General features: G+C 38.9%; 1 protein-coding gene across 10 annotated transcripts in view; it reads right to left on the bottom strand.

Moving 5' to 3' along the window:
* Positions 1-24,964, bottom strand: part of LOC115219722 (N-acetylated-alpha-linked acidic dipeptidase 2) — a 785,126-nt gene that overhangs the window by 63,083 nt on the left and 697,079 nt on the right. For all 10 annotated transcript variants that reach the window (XM_036509422.1, XM_036509419.1, XM_036509418.1 and 7 more), the window contains 2 exons: positions 12,983-13,102; positions 1,356-1,438 (listed from right to left, as the gene is read on the bottom strand). In XM_036509422.1, coding sequence (XP_036365315.1) covers positions 1,356-1,438; positions 12,983-13,102 — 203 coding nt within the window. The remainder of the gene's footprint in view (positions 1-1,355; positions 1,439-12,982; positions 13,103-24,964) is intronic.

Raw genomic sequence — 24,964 nt, 5'->3', positions numbered from 1 at the left:
CCAGCGGGGTGGCGTCATTCGAAGGCTAAAACAATGCGAACGCATTGTGACCAGCGATGTGTAACAACATCTGATGGTCTGGTCGGTCACGTGATCACGTGATATATATCTATATCTATATAAATATGGTAGTTTCCATCTACCAAATTCATTCACAAGACTTTGGTCAACGAAGGGTTATAGTAGAAATTACACAGTAGGACTGATACATATACATACATATGTGAGAGAAAGAGAAAGAGTGAGAGATAGACAGAGAAAGAGAAAGAAAGAGAGAGAGAGAGAGTGAGTGAGTATATCTCTCTTTCTCTCTTTTACTTGTTTCAGTCATTTGACTGCGGCCATGCTGGAGCACTGCCTTTAGTCGAGCAACTCGACCCCGGGACTTATTCTTTGTAAGTCCAGTACTTATTCTAACGGTCTCTTTTGCCGAACCGCTAAGTGACGGGGACATAAACACACCAGCATCGGTTGTCAAGCAATGCTAGGGGGACAAACACAGACACACATACACGCACACATATACATAAATATATATATATATATGTTTTTTTACCTCAACGGACGTCAGTGATTGGTTGAAATTGCAGAAATTGAAGAAATTAAAGACCAAATATCTTAGAAACTATAGAATTTTCTCAATAAAGCCAAGAGAAAAAGATGTTTCATAAACACATTCTACCAGTATACGAAGTTTAAAATTTTTTAGTTACCTAGAAATTATGTTAAAAACTGCCGTTCAAACCGAAAAGATCCCGGGTATTATTTAATTTCTTTTTCCTTTTTTTTTGCGCATGCTGGTTGGGGACGGAAATAGTCTGATGTTGATTGGATCGTAATGCGGCGAGCATGCTTACACGTGTTGTGTGGGTGATGGTTATACACAGTTAAAATATATCATTTCATTTGGAAAATAGAAATAAACTTTAATGTGTATTACTCGGATATAGTCCAATAGAGCATAGTATTATATATTCAGTCATTTTAAACAGCTTACACTGATTTAAACTAGTCTGTTTATTTTGTTATTAACTCATTTACTTCGCTAATTATTGCATTACTATGTAAATTCATACGACAATTTATAAGCCAATTTATCAACCAATTTCTGTTATGTGTGAATGTAAATATATCGTAATACCTATAAAGTACTGTTTTGTTTTTCTATGTGATCAAGACTGAGTAAATGATGTTTGATGGGGCTTTATTTTAGGCTCCATTTGTTGTCTTTACTCTCAATGTTTTTGATTTGATTTCGGAGCAGTGTTTTATTGCTCTCACATGTCAAACCGAAAAGATCCTAAGTGTGTGTGTGAGTGTGAGTGTGTATGTGTGTGTAAGTAAAATGTACTTACCTCAACCCATTCTGTAGAGCCAATAAGACCCTGTTCTTCCCCTCCCCATGAACAAAATACGATTGTTCTTCTTGGTTTCCAGCCTGGAAGAAAAGATGATGATGTATCAGTAAAAAATATATTTAAAAAGAAAAAAAAATAGAAAGGCAACAAAAACCATCAACATTAAAGCAAAAAAAAAAAATTAAGAAAAGCAAAAATGTTTTACAAAAACAATAGCTACAACCATAATACCTGTAAGATCTGGTTTAAAAAAACAACATATAATTAGAAATACCAATAACATTGTAATTAGGAATATGGATGAGGGTTAATACTTCAGGGTATCAACTAATCTGGTAAATTATTCAACCATTGAGAGGGTGGATATTTTTGAGATTTTTTTTTTTTGTGACCCCACTTCTATGCTCTCTCATTAATTCAATTGTGGACCCAATTGAATGTGGTTCAGTTCACTGAAAGGGGTCAGTGCTCAGTTACATTTTGTGATATTATAACAGGAATTTGTTACTCTTTTTTACTTGTTTCAGTCATTTAACTGCGGCCATGCTGGAGCACCGCCTTTAATCGAGCAACTCGACCCCGGGACTTATTCTTTTGTAAGCCCAGTACTTATTCTATCGTCACTTTTGCTGAACCGCTAAGTAACGGGGACATAAACACACCAGCATCGGTTGTCAAGCAATGCTAGGGGGACAAACACAGACACACAAACACACACACACACATATATATATATATACATATACGACAGGCTTCTTTCAGTTTCCGTCTACCAAATCCATTCACAAGGCATTGGTCGGCCCGGGGCTATAGCAGAAGACACTTGTCCAAGATGCCACGCAGTGGGACTGAACCCGCAACCATGTGGTTGGTTAGCAAGCTACTTACCACACAGACACTAAAAATAAATGTGTCCAAAAATGGGAGAGTACTTTTTTACTGGTTTCAGTCACTTGGCTGTGGCCATGCTGGAACACTGCCTTTAGTTGAACAAATCAACCCCAGGACTTATTCTTTGTAAGCTTAATAACTATTCTATCGATCTCTACTGCTGAACCACTGATTTATGGGGATGTAAACACACCAACATTGGTTATTAAGCAATGGTGGTGGTGGTTGTGGGGGAAACACAGACACACAAATACATACATGTATACATATACATTATATATATGTATATACAACAGGCTTCTTACAGTTTCCATCTACCAAATCCACTCACAAGGCTTTGGTCAGCTATAGTAGAAGACACTTGCCCAAGGTGTAATGCAGTGGGACTGAACCCGGAACTATATGGTTGGGAAGCAACAAGCTTCTTACCACAGAGCCACTCCTGTGCCTAATGCATAAATGCAACATCTAACATGTATAGCTTTCTTATTTCATTATTACTTTTGTTTTAATGACATCCAAGTAGAATACTGTTGTCGTCATCTTCATCCTTTAACATCCTCCTTCCATGCTGGCATGGGTTGGACGGTCTGACAGGAGCCGTCAAAAATCAGAAATGCGTGCCAAGCTCTTCTCTCTGCACTGGCATGGTTTATATGGCAGGATGCCATTCCACATGCCAACCACCTTATAGAGTGTATTGGGTGTGATCACAAGCAGCAGTGAGGTCATCGAATGAGCTGCAAGACAAGATCCCTCAAATGAGGGGTAAGGACTTTTGTGCCAGGTGTTGAGAGGTTAGTCTATGAATAGTGGGGCAGAAACAGGTGTCTTGCTTTAGAGGAAACACATGGCTTACCTCAGTAACATACACACACACACATATATATATATATAGTTAATACAAACAAGGAAGCACAAAAAAACACAACAACGCGAGGATGTGGAACAGATATAGTATTATTGGACGCTCAGGAAAGAAGGAAAGAAGGAGGGTTTAACGTTTCGAGCAGAGCGCTTCGTCGGAAACATAGAAGGAAAGATCCAGAGAAGGGAAGACAGAGGAAAAAAAATCACCAATGGTACACACGAGGTCACATTATATAGGGAGAATTCATAAAAAAATAAAACATGAAGACAGGTGGTGTAAACAACAAACAGATGTATTAGCTTAATGCTTGGGAAGTGAAAAAGTCTTTAACGTTTCGAGCCTACGCTCTTCTGCAGAAAGGAACACAGAAAGAAACAAGGAGAGAAAATAAAGACTGTGTAGTGGCTACGATGGGGTGTACACTCAAGTTACAGGGAAGTGCTTAAAGTGAAGCCTAGGAGTGGACAAAGTTCATGAGATTACAAAAGCAGAGTGGGAGACAGATCGAAGGAGATGAGGTGTTAGAAAGACATGTTGTAGGGAAGAGAAATCAATGGTAATGAGCATGGGTGGAGTAGGGGGATGAGTTAGAAAGACAATAAGAGTAGCAGGGAAAAGTATATATTTTTTTCTATTTCAATTCCAGCTTCAACTGCAGAATTTTGAAGCATTCACTTGTTCTCATAATTTACTTTCTCAGGTTGAATTAATTAGGGATTTTTATCTCTCTAGCACTTGTAATTTCCCTGCAAGTTGAAATCAGAGTAGACAGCAGTGCAGACATGGTAGAGCCATATCTCACACTACCGAATGCTTCTAGTTGCCAAATGTAGTGATCTCACTAGATTTACATTACTAAATGCTACAAAAAGGGAATAGCACACAACCTCTATCCAAATTCCAGTAAATCTTGTGTTAAAGAAAGGAATCAATATTTGTTCTGTTTTTTTTTTTCTGATTTTTGCAAAAAGAAAAAGAAAAAGAAAATTGTAGAAAATCTTTTTTCTTTTTCCAAGTAAATAAATAAATCAATGCTAAAGACATAAATTAAAAAAAAAATGTGCCTAAGGTGATGAGATGATGATGATGATGATGATGATGCTAGCAATAACAGTAGCAATGATTTCTTGGTACAAGGTCACAAACCTTTAGTTAGAAGCAGTTCAAGGTGTTTGCTGCTTGCCTGTGTAAGTATGAAAGTATACAAGGTTAGTCTTCCTCTTCAGGACCAGAATATTCTTCAACCTCCTCTCCACAACTTCCAACCCTCTACAAAGCTCATGTGAGCCCCATAGCAGAATACTGCTCTCATATCTGGGATGGTGCAGTTATTGCGCACTCAAAGGAAGGCTACTTTGATGCTTGACATAAAGATACAGACATGCTTTCACTCTTACAGCATCCTCCTTGACTTTTCTAATACTACTATATCAGTATCTAGTTAAGGCTTAGTGGTTAGGGCATTTGGCTCACGAGTGTAAGGTCGTGAGTTCAATTCCCAGCGACGCATTGTGTCCTTGAGCAAGACACTTTATTTCACGTTGCTCCAGTCCACTCAGCTGGCAAAAGTGAGTTGTTCCTGTATTTCAAAGGGCCAGCCTTGTCGTGCTGACTGTCCCTGAGAGCTACATTAGGGGTACATGTGTCTGTGGATTGCTCAGTCACTTGCACGTTAATTTCACAAGCAAGCTGTTCCGTTGATCGTATCAGCTGGGACCCTCGTCGTCGTAACTGGCGGAGTGCTCCTTATATCAGTATCTATTCCTTGGATCTGCCAGGTTTCCAGCTGTCTCTACTCACTTGTTTTTTCTCACACCTACATCATGTCAGCTCTCCCCTAACAATAACTACTACGCTCATTCTTAGCCCTTTATCTGACAGTGAATTTATGTTATTGCCACTGGTGTTTGTTTGTTTGTTTGTTGAGCGAAGTGGTCTTCGTCCCAGAGCTCGCAAGGTGGGAGAAGTCCGAAACGTGGTCCTTTGCCATTCGTAAGACCTGCAGAAGAGAAAGCAGGTCAACCCCTGACACCGAGAGCATCGCCGGATGGATGAATGTGCATCCAGGCTCAGCAGTTGTGTAGGAAGTTGGGGACAAGAAACAGGAAGAAAGAGTGAGAGAAAGTTGGAGCGAAAGAGTACAACAGGGGTCACCACCACCCCCTGCTGGAGCCTTGTGGAGCTTTAGGTGTTTACGCTCAATAAACACACACAACACCCAGTCTGGGAATCAGAACCGCGATCCTCTGACCGCGAGTCCGCTGCCCTAACCACTGGGCCCATTGCGCCTCCACTTGCCACTGGTGTCTCCAGTCCAGGTAGCAAAAACATTTTCTTTCCATTCCTCACTGTCAGGCAAATGACAAAATCCTAATAATCTATTCTATACAGGCATAGGTGTGGCTGTGTGGTAAGAAGCTTGCTTCTCAAACACATGGGTCTAGGTTCAGTCCCATTGTGTGACACCTTGGGCAGGTGTCTTCCACTATGGCCTTGGGTTAACCAAAGCCTTGTGAGTGGATTTAGCAGAAAGAAACTGAAAGAAGCCCATCATGTGTTTGGATGTATGTGTGTGTGTACGTGTGTGTGTGTTTGTGTCTGTGATTATCCCCCCACCACCACTTGAAAATCAGTGTTGGTGTGTTTATATCCCCATAATTTAGTGGTTCAGCATAAGTGACTGACAGAATAAGTACCAGGCTTAAAAAAAAAAGTACAGGGGTCAATTTGTTCGACTAAAAACTCTTCAAGGTGATGCCCCAGCATGGCCACAGTCTAATAACCGAAACAAGTAAAAGACGTCTCTGAGTAACTCAGCTTATCAAACACTGCTATTGAACCAACTGCTATTGTTGCCAACTAAGACCATTACCATTTTACTAGAATCCTGGAATTTACAGACAAATTCTTAGGGAAAAATGTTTAATTTCGGGCTAAAAGCGGTGGTGCCCCAGCATGGCGGTGGCCTTCGGGCTAAAACATTTTTAAGGATTTTAAGGATTTGACCTCAATGCTACTTCTGTTTCTCTATTGTTTTAACAACAATAATGATGATAAAGGTGATGTCTATTACTGGAACAAGAAGGCGTCAAACTTTAAATGACCTCAGCGTTTGACTGGCCCTTACTTTATCTCACCCAGCTGATCTGAGTGAGAGCTGAATTTAAGATCTAAAACAACGTAAAATAAATGCATCAAGTCATTTAGCCTAACAGCCAATAACTTTTGCCTCACCAGTGCAATAATAATAATAATAGTAGTAGTAGTAGTAGTAGTAGTAGTAGTAGTAGTAGTAGCAGTAATCCTGAAGTGGATAGAGGAGGAGCTAAAGGAAATGGAGAGGAAGTCAAGAAAGCTCCTAACGATGCATGGATCCCATTATCCACATGCAAACACTGATCGCTTATACATGAAGACACCAAATGGAGGAAGGGGACTGATAAGTGTGGGAGACTGCATATGTATCGAACTTGAGAGTTTAATGAGCTCCCTAGCCCAAAGTAAGGAAACCTTGCTAGTGACAGTTAGGAACGAGGGAGTATTGAAAGCAAAGAAAAAAGGGAAAACAAAGGAAGAAGTACAAAAAGGACATGAAGAAGAATTATGCAAGAAGGGACTGTAGCCACAACAGAAATTGCTGGAAAAAATAGGCGGGATTGGCTGATGAAAAGAACCCTAAAAAAAGAAACCGAGAGCATCATACTGGCAGTGCAAGACCAAGCTTTGGCCACAAACTAGAGGATGTATCTTAGGATTGAGCAAGTGTCTCTGCTGTGCTGCATCTGCAATAGAGTAGACGAAGTCATTGTCCATATCACAAGCGAATGCCCTAGAGTTGCACAAAACTGCTACAAGTTGTGGCGACACGACCAGGTAGTGAAAGTGCTACATTGAAAACTGTGCGAAAAGTGGGGGCTAGAGAGAGGCAAGACATGGTATGAGCACAAACAGCAGAGAGTGGCGGAGTCGGAGACTACCAAAATTCTCTGGGATTTCACAATCCAAACAGCTCAGGTGCTAGAGAATAACAGACTGAACCTAGTGGTGGTGGATAAGGTGCACCACATATGCTATATAGCTTATGTTGCATGCCCCTTTCACCCATGAATAGTCAAGAAAGAAGTCAGAAAGATAGACAGATGCAACCTTCTTAAGTATGAAATAGCCTGGCTATGGAAAATGAAAAAGGTGAACAGTGCCAGTTATTGTTGGGTCCTTGGAAACAGTAACAGAAGGCATCAAAGGGAATATAAAGGACATTGGAATAATGTCCAGTAGAACTGTTACAAAAGGTTTGCCTCTTTGGCATGGCCAGAATAATCAGGAAAGTATAAGATAGCTGAAAGAAATGGTTAGCAAAGTACCCTAGGCTGCAGGTAGCAAGCCCGCTAAGCATGCAAGACTCCAGGAGCTCCAACAAAACCTGTGATAAAGAGAAGTAATAATAATAATAATAATAATGATGATAATAATAATAATAATAATAATAATATAATAATAATAATAATAATAATAATAATAATGATAATAATGATAATAATAATAATAATAGTAATAATAATAATAATAATAATAATAATAATGATAATAATAATAATAATAGTAATAATAATAATAATAAATATCTATTTTTGACAATAATTATAATAATGGTTATTTTCTTTCTCAATCAGTCACAGTGGCTAACATGATCAATTTTAGTCCTAAAAAATTCAAGTACTTAAATATAAAACACTGTCTCTTCAGAAAGCACACTAAATAACAAATTGCGATTGAGTGACATTAAAAGAGATGGAAAGAGAAGGAAAAGAATAGAAGCACAAGAATATCAAATAAACAACGGAAAGAAAAGTAAAATCTCAAGTAATATGTTTTGTTTTTAAGTTTCTTTAATTTCCCCAGAAAATACCACAAGATCTTTGCCAGACAACGAATAATGTTGATGAAATAAATGTTTTGTATAAAAGTCATTTATGTCTTAATGTTGAAGACTGCTAATTAATAACAATGAGGATGATAAGAGATATTTATTATTTGACAAGGTTCTATATATGGAAGTAGGAGATGAGTCAGGCACTAGACAATCATTCCAAATGTCTTAGATATTTCTAATGCTTGGTGCTGCCAAAATTCTGGTCTTGTCATTTCTTGTTGGTTGGTTAAATTTATCTTCTATTTCTTCAAGATAACAATGGCAATTTTTGTAAAGGAGAGCATTAAGTATATCGCTGGTATGTGAGCACCATTAAAGGATTGTAATTTCTTTCTAATCTAAGGTTATTATACAACTTTGATTTTAGGGTGAGTCTCTAGTCTCCAATTACAAATAATCAATAACTTAGGGAAGTACTGATTCCACTAGATTTACTGCCTTTTGACCCACCAAACTAGAGCACAAGCTATGGATGTGACTCAAAGTCCCATGGTGGGTTATATGTTTACGTATAAAGAAACCATCATCATCATCATCGTCGTCGTTTAACATCTGCTTTCCATGCTGGTAAACCGTCCAACCCATGCCAGCATGGAAAGCGGATGTTAAGCAACGACGACGATGATGATTTCTTTATACACCATGTTATCATTTCCATGGAGTTTAAGCTTACAGGCTCACAGGGAATAAGGAATGAAATTAATATCATCCAGTACCACATCGACTGACCTCCGTGCTGGTGGCACATAACAAACACCATCCAATCGTGGCCGTGCCAGGCGAGGCTGGCACCTGTGTCCGTGGCACATAAAAAAACACCATCCGAGCATGGCCGTTCGCCAGCCTCGTCTGGCACCTGTGTTGGTGGCACATAAAAAACACCATCCGAGCATGGCCGTTCACCAGCCTCGTCTGGCACCTGTGTCGGTGGCACATAAAAAGCACCCACTACACTCACGGAGTGGTTGGCGTTAGGAAGGGCATCCAGCTGTAGAAACACTGCCAGATCTGACTGGCCTGGTGCAGCCTTCTGGCTTCCCAGACCCCAGTTGAATCGTCCAACCCATGCTAGCATGGAAAGTGGACGTTAAACGATGATGATGATGATGATGTTAAGTGCACTGCAGAAAATAAGGATTCCTACTGTTGGCAAAATGCCAAGAATTAAATACCATTTTCTCTACTGCTCTCAGATAGCAATAAAGATTTCTACCATTGGTAAAAAGTGAGAAATTTATAGAGAATCAAGCAAGTATAACTAATTGATTTAGCTCAGGATTTGTTTATTCTTTTATCAACCTATTGTGATGAATTAGTTTGAAATTTAATGCTTAGGATTTGTTCCAGCTTCTAGCCGAGGTCATCTTGTGGTTTTTTGCAGGATTAATAAATAATTAGTCTGGGACAGTGGACTGGCAGAATTATTAGTGTTGAACATGATACCTTGCAATATCTGTTCTGGCTCTTTGCATTCTGAATTCAAATTGCATTTGCCATCTGATCCTCGGGTGCCTTCACTTGACATCATGTTGCTGCTTGCATTCAGGCTAAGTTTCTTGTTTGAGAACCCTCTCCTGCCTCCTTCCCATTAATCTTGGAAAGCCCTGTAAAGGGTCATAGGCACTGCCATTCCAGCCTTACTGAAAACTTAGGGAGTGACTGAAAGCAAAGTTAGTCCTTGTAGGACTTGAACTCAGCTTCTAAAGTGATGTAACTAAATATCACAAAGCCTTTATTCTAGTGCTTTATTGCTTTTGTAAATTCACTGACTAACAACAACGAGCTGGCAGAAACGTTAGCACGCCGGGTGAAATGCTTAGCGGTATTTCGTCTGTCGTTACGTTGTGAGTTCAAATTCCGCCGAGGTCAACTTTACCTTTCATCCTTTCGGGGTCGATTAAATAAGTACCAGTTACGCACTGGGGTTGATGTAATCGACTTAATACTTATGTCTGTCCTTGTTTGTCCCATTTATGTTTAGCCCCTTGTGGGTAATAAAGAAATAGGTAGTAGTGATGCTAGCAATAACTATTATTAACATTATTATTATCATTATTATTATTATTATTGAGTAAGAGAGCAATGCATGCCATCAAAGTGACACTGGGGTACAAATATATGAAACCCAGTATACCCATCATGACTAACTGTCTGATAAGGGTACATCAGGCACATGCATTACAACCATATGTGTGTGACATGGTGATCTCATATTAAAGTAAACAGCGCATGACCTTGCAGGTAGGGCTCAGAATTTTCTTCAGGTTGAGTTGCTCATCTCACTCAAAAGGTCCCTGAGTAAGGTTTGTTTAAGGATGTTGAATGAAATACAAACGTTTCCAGAGGTGAATTATTCAAACCCCAAAGAATCCCTCTCAACACATGGCTACGATGCTCCCCAACTACTTCTGCTCATGATCAGAGATGCACATGTCATTAGCCGCTAAGGGACATGCTCAACTGATTAAGGTGAAGCAACTGACAAACAAATCTATGGTATCGAGCAGAATATTTACTGTAGTCCATCTTTGATAGCAAGACAAAACATGTATGTACGAGGGGCGTTCAATAAGTAATGCCCCTGACCCACTTCCCATAGCAGTAGAGCAACGAAACTTGACACAGTTATTAGTTTTTTTTTTACATAGGAACCACCCAGAGTTACGCATTTCTCCCATCGTTTGATACAGCTCTGGAGACCGTTTTTGTAGAAGACCCCAGTTTGGTCCTCCAACCACGACGTGACTTCAGAAATCAAGGCTGCATCATATGGGAAACGCTTTCCTTTCAAAAACAACTTCATGGCTGGGAAGAGGTGAAAATCAGAGGGTGCAAGGTCAGGAGCATAGGGGGCTGGGGGAGGAGTTCATAGCCGCACGCCTGTGCTTCTGATCTGGCGACAAGCGAGGTGTGGACCGGAGCATTGTCCTGCAGGAGGAGGATGCCTTTGCTGATCTTGCCCCGCCTCTTGATTTTGATAGCTTCTCTTAATTTCTTCAAAAGTGAAGCATAATAGACTCCTGTAATTGTGGTACCCTTTGCCAGGAAATCTGTCATCACTACTCCATCCTGGTCCCAGAAGACTGTGAGCATGACCTTGCCAGCGGAGGGCTGCACCTTTGCCTTCTTTGGAGGAGGTGAGTCACGGTGCTTCCACTGCATTGACTGGGCTTTGGTCTCTGGATCATAGTGATGGACCCAGGTTTCATCCTGTGTAATCAGTCTTCTGAAAAATTTTGACTCATCTTCTTGGCACATCTCCAAATTCATCCTCGAGCACTCAACGCGTTCTTGCTTCTGGAAAGGTGTGAGCAGCCTGGGAATCCATCTGGCAGACACCTTTTGCATATGCAAATGGTCATGAATGATAGTTTCCACAGACCCGGTACTAATCTTGACCTCATGGGCTATTTGGCGAATAATTATGCGTCGATCTTCCAAAATGGCAGCCTCAACTTGACGGACAGATGCCTCATCAATGGCAGAAGGGGGCGACCAGATCTGGGAGCTGTTTCCACAGAGTTCCGACCATGTTTGAATTCACGATGCCAGCGTTTTACAAGGTCATATGATGGGGCATCATCACCATAAGTTACTTTCATTTCATCAAAAGTCTCCCGTGGTGTGCGTCCTTTCAAATACAAAAACCGGATCACTGCTCGACACTCAACTGGCTCCATTTCACACTTGACTCTGTAAATCAGAAACCACAATTAGTTCAGAGCTGTAATTTGCCACTTAATCTATAGAGATATAAATAATTGCACATGCAAAATTTCAGCTAGATCAAACAACTGCAAGTGGGTCAGAAGCATTACTTATTGAACGTCCCTCGTATAAGATAACACTTCCAATTAGTTAAGATCAGAAGCCATGAGAGCCAGTACCTGGTATTGCATTGAGGCAGCTTATGATTATCTTTATTATTATTAAGGCAGTGAGCTGGCAGAGTCATTAGCATGCCAGGCGAAACGCTGACGTACATTTTATCAGTATGCATGATCTGAGTTCAAATTCTGCTGAGGTTGACTTTGCCTTTCATCTTTTCAGGGTCGATAAATTAAGTACCAGTTGAGTACTGGGGTCAATGTAATCAACTATCCCCCGCCCCCAAATTTTAGGCTTTGTGCCTATAGCAGAAAGGATTATTTGGAATCGAAATTGAACCAATCCTATGACTGGCACTCGGCAGTTGCCAGTGCCGCTGGATTGACTCCTGTGCAGGTGGCAAGTAAAGAAACACTATTTCGACCCTGTGCTTGAGGAGAACTATTGAGTCAAGTACACCAACATCAAAAATCAATGGAAATCGTAGTTGTGATCCCTGTGCCGGTGGCACGTAAAAAGCACCATCCGAACGTGGCCGATGCCAGTGCCATCTTGACTGGCTTCCGTGCTGGTGGCACATAAAAAGCACCCGCTACACTCACAGAGTGGTTGGCATTAGGAAGGGCATCCAGCCGTAGAAACACTGCCAGATCAGACTGGAGCTTGGTGCAGCCTTCTGGCTTCCCAGATCCCCGGTCGAACCATCCAACCCATACTAGCATGGAGAACAGACGCTAAATGATGATGATGATGGTGATTATCATTATCATTAGCAAGCAATAATAATAATATCTCACACTGAAAGAAGTTTCAATTTAATAGGGGGAGGATAGAAGCAGATGAATGAACTGTGGGTATAGCTAGTATACATTTTATCAATCCTAAAGTAACTTCAAGCATGAAGAATATCGATGATACCAATCTGACTGGTTTCTCCAAAGACCATAGGTATTACCAATTCCTGCAGAACAAAGTATTAATTTCAAGAATAAAAAAAAATATACCTAAATCCTTCAAAGTATTAAGTCAGATGCCTAATCATTTCTGCACTACCTTTTGCAAGCAAAAAACATTTACAAAATATTCAGAAATTTTATTTACCTTCCTTTGACATATTTCCCAGAACTCGTGTGATCTCAGTCAAAGATGCAGCCCCAGACAAAGGATCTACAGCACTATAAACCCAAGAATCATGATGATTTCCCAATATGACATACCGATCTGAAGTAGAAGCAGAATATATATAATCATATATATATATATATATATATATATAACCAAAAAATAAGCAACAAGAATGGATCGGTAATTTAGTACAATTGTTTCATACTATAACAATTTATTAAAGCTCCAAATATTACAGCAAATATAATATGTCAAGTAATCTTCAGCTAATTTCCTATAGGTTTTCCAATAATGTAAAGTTCTCAAATCAATTAGTAACATCTTAGAGAGTGTAAATATATATATATATATATATATATATATATATATACACAAACATTATTTAATACAATTTAATTCATATTTTCATCAACATCCAAACTTAATGGGAAAGTAATTAGTATAATTGAGAAAGATATTGGCAAATTAATTCAATGTTTTTCCATCAAAGGACTTCTTAGAAAAAAAAAAAGAAAATCCAGAATTTTTCTTATATATATCAAACATAAAAATCAGAACAATAAAAGATTTCGTATCATCTAGCTGTCTGTCAGTCTAATTATCTAATCACCTGTGTATTCATTTATCTGTTTATTTATCTGTTTGTCTATTGTTCTATCCAGCTACTTGGTTATCTGCTTGTATAATTATCTTCCCTTATGCTTATCAATTTATCTGTAAGTTTGTGTATTTCGTTTATCTGTCTCTGTTCTTCTATCTATTATTTATGTCTCATAGGACTGCACACATTTGTATCTACATATGTCTACCTCCCATAACATATTGGGGTAGGAATGTGTACATGTTTGTGCGTGTGCGTGTGTGTGTGTGTGTGTGTGTGTGTGTAGACTTCCACTAGTACTCTTTACTCTTTACTCTTTTACTTGTTTCAGTCATTTGACTGCGGCCATGCTGGAGCACCGCCTTTAGTCGAGCAACTCGACCCCGGGACTTATTCTTTTTGTAAGCCCAGTACTTATTCTATCGGTCTCTTTTGCCGAACTGCTAAGTGAGGGGGACGTAAACACACCAGCATCGGTTGTCAAGCAATGCTAGGGGGACAAACACACACACACACACACACATATATATATATATATATACATATATACGACAGGCTTCTTTCAGTTTCGGTCTACCAAATCCACTCACAAGGCATTGGTCGGCCCGGGGCTATAGCAGAAGACACTTGCCCAAGATGCCATGCAGTGGGACTGAACCCGTAACCATGTGGTTGGTTAGCAAGCTACTTACCACACAGCCACTCCTGCGCACATATGTATTTATATTCTTTTCTTATTTTACTTGTTTCAGTCATTTGATTGTGGCCATGCTGGAGCACTACCGTAAAAAGATGTTAACAGCACCTAAGTTTTCCAAGAGGTCACCCATCTAAGTACTAACTGGGCTCGACATTGCTTAATGAGATCAGATGAGAACTGGTGTTTTCAAAGTGATATGGCTGTAATGAGCATTTACAAGAGAATATAGAGACAGATTTAGGGACATGTAGGTGAATGTTGATGCAAAATGTTTGACCAAGCCAGAAGGTCAAAGCTCTGCTAGCTTTTTTAAAGGTGCAGGAGTGGCTGTGTGGTAAGTAGCTTGTTTACCAACCACATGGTTCCAGGTTCAGTCTCACTGCGTGGCACCTTGGGCAAGTGTCTTCTACTATAGCCTCGGGCTGATCAAAGCCCTGTGAGTGGATTTGGTAGATGGAAACTGAAGTAAGCCCGTCGTATATATATATGATTGTGTGTCTGTGTTTGTCCCCCTAGATTTGCTTGACAACTGATGCTGGTGTGTTTATGTCCCCGTAACTTAGCAGTTCGGCAAAAGAGACCGATTAAAGAAGTACTAGGCTTTACAAAGAATAAGTCTTGGGGTTCGATTTGCTCGACTAAAAGGCGGTGCTCCAGCATGGTCGCAGTCAAATGACTGAAACAAGTAAAAAGAGTTGCATAGCAACACAATTACATCCCTTACACTGTCTACCTATCAACTAAAAGCCTCATTTTAGTCGAATGAAACAACATTACAACAACAACAACAACAATGAATGGACATCTGTTGTATTTTCCACAAGCAACATGTAAACAGATAACCAAATACCAGGTATGCATTTTTTCACATACCTTACACTCTACATAGTGTTGAGTAATCAAATTGTTTTCCAGATTAATGAACCCCCCTCACCCCCCTTCACCCCCACCCTCCACAAACACAGACATACATACTGATAAAGAAACGGTTCTTTTTATCTGGTTTAAATAGCCTGCAATGTAAACAGATACTCTTTTACTTGTTTCAGTCATTTGACTGCGGCCATGCTGGAGCACTGCCTTTAGTCGAGTCAATCGACCCCGGGACTTATTCTTTTTGTAAGCCCAGTACTTATTCTATCGGTCTCTTTTGCCGAACCGCTAAGTGACGGGGATGTAAACACACCAGCATCGGTTGTCAAGCAATGCTAGGGAGACAAACACAAACACATACACACATACACACACATATATATATATACATATACACAACAGGCTTCTTTCAGTTTCCGTCTGCCAAATCCACTCACAAGGCTTTGGTCGGCCCGGGGCTATAGTAGAGGACACTTGCCCAAGATGCCATGCAGTGGGACTGAACCGGGAACCATGTGGTTGGTTGTATTGTTCCACTGTTTTTTTTCTGCTCCACCACCTTTTTTTTATTTTTTACTTTTCTTTGATAAAAGGACATAACCCGAAACATCACATCTATATCTTTTCCTGTGGCAAATCTATTTTCATTGTACACATTCTGTCATTGTTAATGTTTTGCTCTGTTTTTTATACTTCTTTTTTTCCATCACAAATTTTTACTTGTCTACCTTCATGTATTATTCACTTGTTGGTTTTTGTCCTTACCTTATAATAATCTTCCTTCTTTTACTTGTATGATTTTATCTAATATATACATGTGTATGTGTGTACACTCACATATTCACACACACATGTATATATGTATGAGCGTCCAATAATACCATATTTGTTCCACGTCCTCGTGTTGTGTTTTTTTGTGCTTTCTTGTTTGGATTAACTTATATATATATGTATATATATATGTATATATATATATGTATATATATATATGTATATATATATATATATGTATATATATATATATATGAATATGCATAATCATAGGCACAGAAACAGACATATGTACATACTTGCGTGCATGCAGGCACTTATACAGAATGTCTATAATAATAGATTACACGTATGAATACAACAAAAGGCTGTTCAAATGCAAAAAGCTATATTGTATTTAAACACAGAGAACAAGATGAAAAATTGAAAATAATGTCATGTACTGAAGTGGGGAGAATCATGAAGAAAAGAAAGAAAGAAGGAAAGAATAAATGAAAAACAAGAACAAATGGATGAATGATTACAAGAAAGAAAAAGACAAGGAAAGGAATAAGCATGTTTGTATGTATTACATATATAAATAAGTGTGTGTGTATGTGTGTGTGCACATGTGTGTGTATGTTGGTGTGCCTGCTGCCTACCTACCTACCTACCTACCTACCTACCTACCTACCTACCTACCTATCTATCTATCTATCTATCTACCTATCTATCTATCTATGTATCAATCTATCTATCTATCTATCTATCTATCTATCCATCTATCCGTCTATCTATCTATCTATCTATCTATCTATCTATATAATAAATTAATAAATAAATAAAACATATGCATATATACATACATATATACATACATATATGTACGTACCTACCTCTACATGTATATATACATGCATATATGGGTACAGGACACCAAAAAAACGTCGAACACAATGAGAAACGAAAAAATAAACACAAAACCAAGCAAATGGACATTTTTCTTAAACAACAAAAAAATAGTGTACAGGACATACAAAACAAGGAAAATTCCCCTTCTTCAGTCGCCTCTGTTTCATCTACTCCGCATTTCGATGGTCAAGGCGATACATGACTTTAATGAAACAATCCTTCCCACGAAAATCAAATTAAATAAAATTTGAGATTTTTTTGCGGAGGGGTAAAAATGGTAACAAAAACAGGACAGTAACAACAGTACAAAATATAAACAGTAAAAGACAGGACAAGGAGAATAACAGTAACACAAACAAGAAGGGCTGTTAAGCCAAACGAGATAAAAAAAATTTTTTTTTATCTATCTATCTATTTATCTATCTATCTATCTATCTATCTATCTATCTATCTATCTATCTATCTATCTATCTATCTATATCTATCTATCTATCTATTTATATATATATATATATATATATATATATATTACATAGATACACAAGGGTTGTACTGAAGGTACAAATGTAGGCATCGATATAAAAATTGCACATGTTGGTAGAGCAACTTTTCCTCTATAACAACTCTTCTTGCTGTTTTGTCATTGCAGGTAAATGATGGGTACCGAGTAGAAGCAATGCGCTGTCTTTAAGTTCCTGACAAAGGAGGGGATCAGGCTGTTGAACATCTACAGAAGGTTATGAGTTGCTTACAGAGATGACACCAATGACAAGAGAAATGTACATAGACAAGTGAAAAAGTTTGACCCTTCAGCATTTAAACTGGCCATATCCGGCGAGCTGGCAGACACGTTAGCGCGCCGGGCGGAATGCTTAGCGGTATTTCGTCTGCCGTTACATTCTGAGTTCAAATTCCGCTGAGGTCGACTTTGCCTTTCGTCCTTTTGGGGTCGATAAATAAAAGTACCAGTTTCGCACTGGGGTCGATGTAATCAACTTAATCCCTTTGTCTGTCCTTGTTTGTCCTCTCTATGTTTAGCCCCTTGTGGGCAATAAAGAAATACATATCCGGCCAGAAGTATTCTGCCTGTTTTATGTTCAAACTGGCCAGATCTGGTTTCTCACACCAACCCTACAATATCATTTTAAAAATCAACAGCTACCTCATCAAAATCTCATAGCTACAAGATAATGCATGATTAGTTCAAAACGATGTGGATAAAAACACATTAATTTTGGTAGAATAATGCAAAAACTAAAGGCTTAAAGGGCAACCAGCAGTAAAGACAAATCACAGAGTAGGAAACTACCAACTGCAACCACTGACACAAAGCACCAGTGAGTGGATGAACGGATTGACAGAGACAAGTAAATCATAGTCTATGGAGCTTGCTACACAACTGGACTGTCATCACAATGTATTAGAGAAATGGTTGGAATATTTTGGGTACCAGAAAATGGGTGCAAAGTGGGTACTTCACCAAATGGCACATGATTTGAAAGTGAGAGTAGTGGAAGTCTACTCTGGAAGCATTTGAAGATCCTCTTTGAAGACATGTTTTTTTGTTTTTTTTCTGATCTGGTGATATGAGATGAACTGTGGTAATAGCATCAGAACTTTTCTCCAAAGCCTAAGAAATTCAAGAGCCAGTGATCGACACAGGAAGTTATAGTGACTCCCTTTGCAGATGACAAGGGTATCGTACTCCATCACTTTCAAGGATGTGGCTGCATCTTGAACAGCAAGCAGTATACTGAGACATTCAAAAAGCTTGAAGAAGCCATTAGAAGGAAGATACCAAACAAGAATCAGAAAATGATCCACATTCATCGTGTCATAGCATGATCCTACATGACTTTTATGCAATTAACAAACTGTATTAGTTTGTGGCCACCCGATCCCTGTATAGCCTAGTGAAGGTGCATGGCTCAGTGGCTTGAGCGTTGAGCTTACGATCGTGAGGTTGTGAGCTCGAATCCCGGACTGGGCTGCGTGTTGTGTTCTTGAGCAACACACTTTATTTCACATTGCTCCAGTTCACTCAGCTGTAGAAATGAGTTGTGACGTCACAGGTGCCAAGCTGTATCGGCCCCTTTGCCTTTCCCTTGGATAAACACTGGTGGTGTGGAGAGGGAAGGCTGATATGCATGGGCGACTGCTGGTCTTCCATAAACCACCTTGCCCAGACTTGTGACTAGGAGGGTAACTTTCTAGGTGCAATCCCATGGTCAGTGTCGTGACCGAAGGGGGCCCCGTCCCGTCCCGGTGTCCCATAATTTCTATCTGTTTGGTTCAATGAAGAGCAGCCTTTGGGGACAAAAATTTGATGAAACCACATAATTTAATCTATGTTGACTTCTTATGGTGGAGACAAATAGCATGAACAACCACCTCAACCACCAAATAGACTTTGAAATGGATCGTCCAGACAACATCAGATCTTTCTCTGATTTCCAACTCTAAATCACAGAGGATGGATTCATTAATACCATCTTCTACAAGAAAGCCACTTTCAAGTGTTTAGTTGTGAATCATATATCAACTGACTAACACCAGGATTTCGTTTCTATGAAATAAAGTCTACCCTATAAACAAAAGATGCAGCACAGGTGAGAATAAATCTGCTTAGACTAAATATTTTCAAAAGTTGCTAATGATTAATGACTAACCAACACAGTTTACAAGATACAAGTCTGGTTTTAAACTTTCAGAAGAAGATTCACACTTTCAACAACAGAACATGCTTTTCAAAGTTACTGGCCCTTCATGACTGAATTTATGCCGCAATCCATGAATGTAAAGCTGGTACCTTGAAAAACTGTCTAACAGGTATTTGGCCAACTGGCCAAATGCCCTTTACACAATGTAGGTGTGTTCATTAAAGATTTCCCCCGACCCACTTCTGAAGGACTGGAATAAATGAATCTTGGCATAATTATTAGTCCTTCTCTACATAACCACCAGCAGTTGTAACAGAGTTCTTCCATCATTTTATGCAGCTGTGAAGATCTCATCTGTAGAAGTCGTTAGGTTGTGTCTGGAGCCAAGACTTTACCAGGGAAATAAGTTCATCATCATCTGCAAAGTGCTTCCCCTTCAAAAAAGACTTCATGGTTGGAAAGAGGTGGAAGTCAGATGGTATGAGGCTGGGAGAGTAAGGGGGATGAGGAAGGATTTCATAGCACAGGAGTGTGCTTTCACCTGGGCAACATGCACATTGTGAACTGGAGCATTGACTTGAAGGATGCAAACTCTTTTGGTTCAGCATGCCACGCCTCTCTGCTTTGATGGCAGCAGAGAAGCATAATATGCCCCATTAATTGTGGTGCCTTTTGCCAGAAAATCCATCATCACTACTCTGAGCTGGTCCCAAAAGACTGTGAGCATCATCTTGCCTGCTGAGAATTGGACACAAGCCTTCTTTGGAGGTGGTGAGTTATTGTTTTGACTAAACTTTAGTCTCAGGATCATAGTGATGGACCCATGTTTCCTCCTGTGTGATAAGTCTGCCGAAAAAGTCCTTCATGTTTTCTTGGCACATTGCCAAAAGAGCCTGGGAGCAATTGACTCATTCCTGCTTCTGAAAAGGTGTGAGCATCTGGGGAATCCGTCGTGCAGACACTTCCGCATGTGCAAATCGTTGTGAATGATTTTTTTTTCCAATGGACCCTACACTTATCATCAATTCTTGCACTACTTGTCTGATAGTTATGCAGCATTTCTCCAACATGGTAGCTTCCACTCTATGGATGCTTTCATCATCAGGAACAGGAGCAGTTTCTACCAATGTCTGACCACATTTGAATTGGTGATACCAGTGCTTAACTATGTTATATGATGGTATGTCATCACCATAAACTTCTTTCATCTCATCGAAAGTCCTTTTTGGTGTATGACCTTTTTAAGTATAAGAACCTGATCCCTGATCTGCATTCAACTGCCTCCATTATAACACTTCAGTCCACTTCAGCAGCCGTAAAAGGCAAATGAATACTAGTGGAAAGTTGCAATTTAAAATGTGACATGTAGAGAGATGTATGATTGTACTTGTACAAGTTCTATTTCCTGCAATAACTGAAAGTGGGTCAGGGGAAATCTTTAATGAACAACCCTTCTTTTACAAGCTTATGTGTTGTATGACACAGCATGTAATAAATATAGTGGAAGCACCATTTGCAAATAGTATACCTGCATTAAAGAACGCATACAAACACTTCTTCTGTTAGAGAACAATTAGTTAGATGTCCTTATAAAAATCTCATAGTCACCATCAAAGTCACAGTATTAAGATTAAGGAGGCTTGTCATGATAAAAAAAAAAAAATATCCAGCCACTAACATGTTGTATGATGCTAATGTTTCACAACTAACCCAAACATATATTCCCATCCTAACATATATATGCAGATCAGAGCTGAGCTCAATCTCTATGCTTTTTTTTTTAATGAAATTTATTTCTGAAGCCAAGATGCTGAAATATTAGGTAAAAGTGTACGCTTCTGTTTTTGTTTCAAACTGTATTCCTGTATATTTCTAAAGCACTTTTGAATATGGGTGAGCTTATGTGTGTATATACACATGCGTATATCTCTACAGGAGTTAAGGGTGTTTCAAAAAGAAAACTCTCCTAACAAATTACATCAAATAAAACAAGTTGCTGCAATGGCAGTTTCTAGAAATGGCATATTCTTATCAAATAATAAATAGGTACCACTTCAGGATAGGTACCCTATACATCTGACAACTGATTTATTGTAATGATACTAGAAAACTCCCAAAGAATCTCTTCTGCATAAAGAATATACAAGTTCAGGCTACCGTATGTAATGTGGTGAACTGGCAATAGTTTTTAATCAATTAAAATTAAAGCAGCATTTCTCAAATGGGACAATATGATAATTCTGAATATTTTTATAGACTAATATTTAAGTTGAGATATGCAAGAAGGGAGTAAATGGATCCTATCTCAGGTAGCTATGGTGATAGCTCTAGACAGGATGGAGTACTATTAGATCTTGGCATAACATAGACAACACAAAGCTGATTGACTAAAGAATGACCTGGAGAGATATATAATTTTGGTGTGAAAATAATTCACTGATTAGTAAATTTAAAAGAATAACATTTGAATATTTCTCAAGGGTACTATCTCTATGTAGATTATGTAGTTAAGTGCTGGCTATCAAACATAATCTGAACCAAAATTGATTCACAAAATTCATGATAAAAGAAGAAAATTCATAGGCATTAATGGAAATTCTCTCAAAGGAAGCAAGTTAGAAAACTCTTGAAATTTCAATTAACCAAAATTTGAATGGATATTTGCAGGAAAAAGAAGAGAGTCTGATACTTATAAATCATAATTATAATTTCTGTTGAGCAAAAATCACTTTTGATCTATCACACGAAGCACAATAACCTCCATATAACTAATTTATTAGTTTGCAAAGCAGAAGACAGCTCCTCCTTGCATGAATATTAATTGGAGGTGTAGTCTTTACCTAGCTGACTTAACCATTTAGCATTCAAATATAATGCCGTCAAATATAATGCTTATTTATTCATATTGTCTTGAATTAACCATACATAGTTTCACAGTTTCAAGATTTTGGTGATATGATTGTTTATTTTACAATGACAAAGTAGGTAGGTGAAGGAACTGACCAGTTTGAATACAAAACTGGTACAATGCTTGATTCTTGGAAAGCCAATTAAATGCTACGTGAGAAATAGCATATATACATATGACACGTAATAAGGAAATGTCTGTGTTGTCACTGGAAAATAACAGCCAGTTTTCCTTTTCACAACATCCTAGTGTTTAAAATAAATAAATAAAACAATAAGATAAATATAGTCTTAGAAACGTTGAATCTGAAAGGATATAGGATGGGCAGAGCTGACCTTGGTTAAACAATAAGAACATTACACATATGTAATGTGTGTGAGTGTATTGGTAACTATGTAGCTTAACCATTTATCCATGTAGTATGTCTAAATGGTTAAGAAGACTGCTTTGCAATGATGAGGCTTCAGGTTCAATCCTGCTGTGTGGTATAAGTGTCTCTTTATAAATGATATTTGGGTAACCAAGTATTTCCTTTGTGTCAGTGCACCTGTTTCTGTCTTCATTCCTGCTCTCTGCAAAGTCTTCAGCGTGAGTATGAGGTTTGTGGGGTCGACCGCGTCCTCTGCTTCATTTTTTGTAAATCAGTCATTCTCATTTTATTGTATATATTTTAATTGTTTGTTTATTCATACATTTCCTCTCATTCAATACCCCGACCCCAATGTTTGTTTTGTCTGTCCTCATATCGTCCCTTCTTTTTCTCAACCTTATGGTGAATAAAGAAATTATCTCTCTCTCTCCAGTAGGGTAACCCTATACCTCCTCTTCAGCAAGACACCTGTTTCTGTCTCTCTGCCTCACAATAACCTTTCAACATCCAACACAAGATGTCTTCCTCCAATGCTCCTCCCCTCTCAAAAGAGTTTTTTTTTTGTCATGCAAGTACTTGGTGACCCTGTCACTGCAGGTGCCACTTGAAAGCACTTAGTCCACACTGTAAAGTACTTGGTGTTTGGAAGGGCATCCAGCTGTAAAAGCCTTGCCAAAACTGACCTGGCCTGTGCTTGTGCCACGAAAAAATCTCTAAGGCCACACTGCTGAGGGGTTGGTGTTAGGAAGGGCATCCAGCTGCAAAAATCCTGCCCAAACAGTTACAGAAAATCTGGTACAGGCTTCTGCCTGGCTGGCTCTTGTCAAACCAGCCCACCCATGACAGCATGGAAGGCAGATGTCAAACGATGATGATGATACTCAGATTATGACACCAACCACTTCACAAAGCATATTGGGCACTTTTAACGTGGCACCAGCATGAGTGCTTGCGTTTAACATGGCACCAGCATCAGTATTGATTCTACTGTATAGCATGTATTGGTAAAACCAACAACAAGCCATTTATTTTACTTTTATATCTTTTATCATTTTCTTTTTTTTTTTTTACTAGTTTGTCATTGGATTGTGGTCATGCTGGAGCTCTGTCCTGAAGGATTTATTAAAGAAGTCAAACCTAATACTCTTACTCTTTTACTTGTTTCAGTCATTTGACTGCGGCCATGCTGGAGCACCGCCTTTAATCGAGCATCTCGACCCCGGGACTTATTCTTTGTAAGCCCAGTACTTATTCTATCGGTCTCTTTTGCTGAACCGCTAAGTGACGGGGACATAAACACACCAGCATCGGTTGTGAAGCAATGCTAGGGGGACAAACACAGACACACAAACATACACATATTTTTAAGTTTAGTGCATATTTAATTTTGTGTCTTGCCAAACCTCTAAGTTACATAGATGTAAACAAACCAACACTAGTTGTCAAGTGGGGGATGGGTGGTTAGGCCAAACACACACATATACATATATATGTATGTGTATGTGTGTGTGTGTATACATATATATATATATATATATATATATATATATATATATATCACGTGTTGTTACACATCGCTGGTCACAATGCGCTTCGCATTGTTTTAGCCTTCGAATGATGCCACCCCGCTGGCTAAGCAAGCAGGCCAACAGAAGAAAGAGTGGGAGAAAGTGTGGTGAAAGTGTACAGCAGGGATCACCATCCCCTGCCAGAGTCTCGTGGAGCTTTTTAGGTGTTTTCGCTCAATAAACACTCACAACGCCCGGTCTGGGAATCAAAACCGCGATCCTACGACCGCGAGTCCGCTGCCCTAACCACTAGGCCATTGCGCCTCCACTATGTGTATATATATATATACACATATATATATATATACACATATATATATATATATATAATATATATATATATATTATATATATATATATATATACACACATATATATATATATATGTGCTTTCATCACAATTGTCTGATGAATGGGAATGTGAAACTGAATAACAGTTCTGTGATAATTTTGCAGCTGTAGTAACATCATATTACTCTACCTTTGGTATTTGAGTACTATTTTTTCCACCATGTTTTGCACTGACTTCGCCACCTTCCCCTCCACCACCATCACCACTGTCTTTTACATTGCTTGCTCTCACCACTAACCACCTTGGCTACCACCACCATCACCG

This window comes from Octopus sinensis, linkage group LG15, assembly GCF_006345805.1.
Source record: "Octopus sinensis linkage group LG15, ASM634580v1, whole genome shotgun sequence".
Classification (NCBI taxonomy): Eukaryota; Metazoa; Mollusca; class Cephalopoda; order Octopoda; family Octopodidae; genus Octopus; species Octopus sinensis.
The sequence above is the reverse complement of the archived record's forward strand: the minus strand, read 5'-3'. Positions and strand labels throughout refer to the sequence as shown.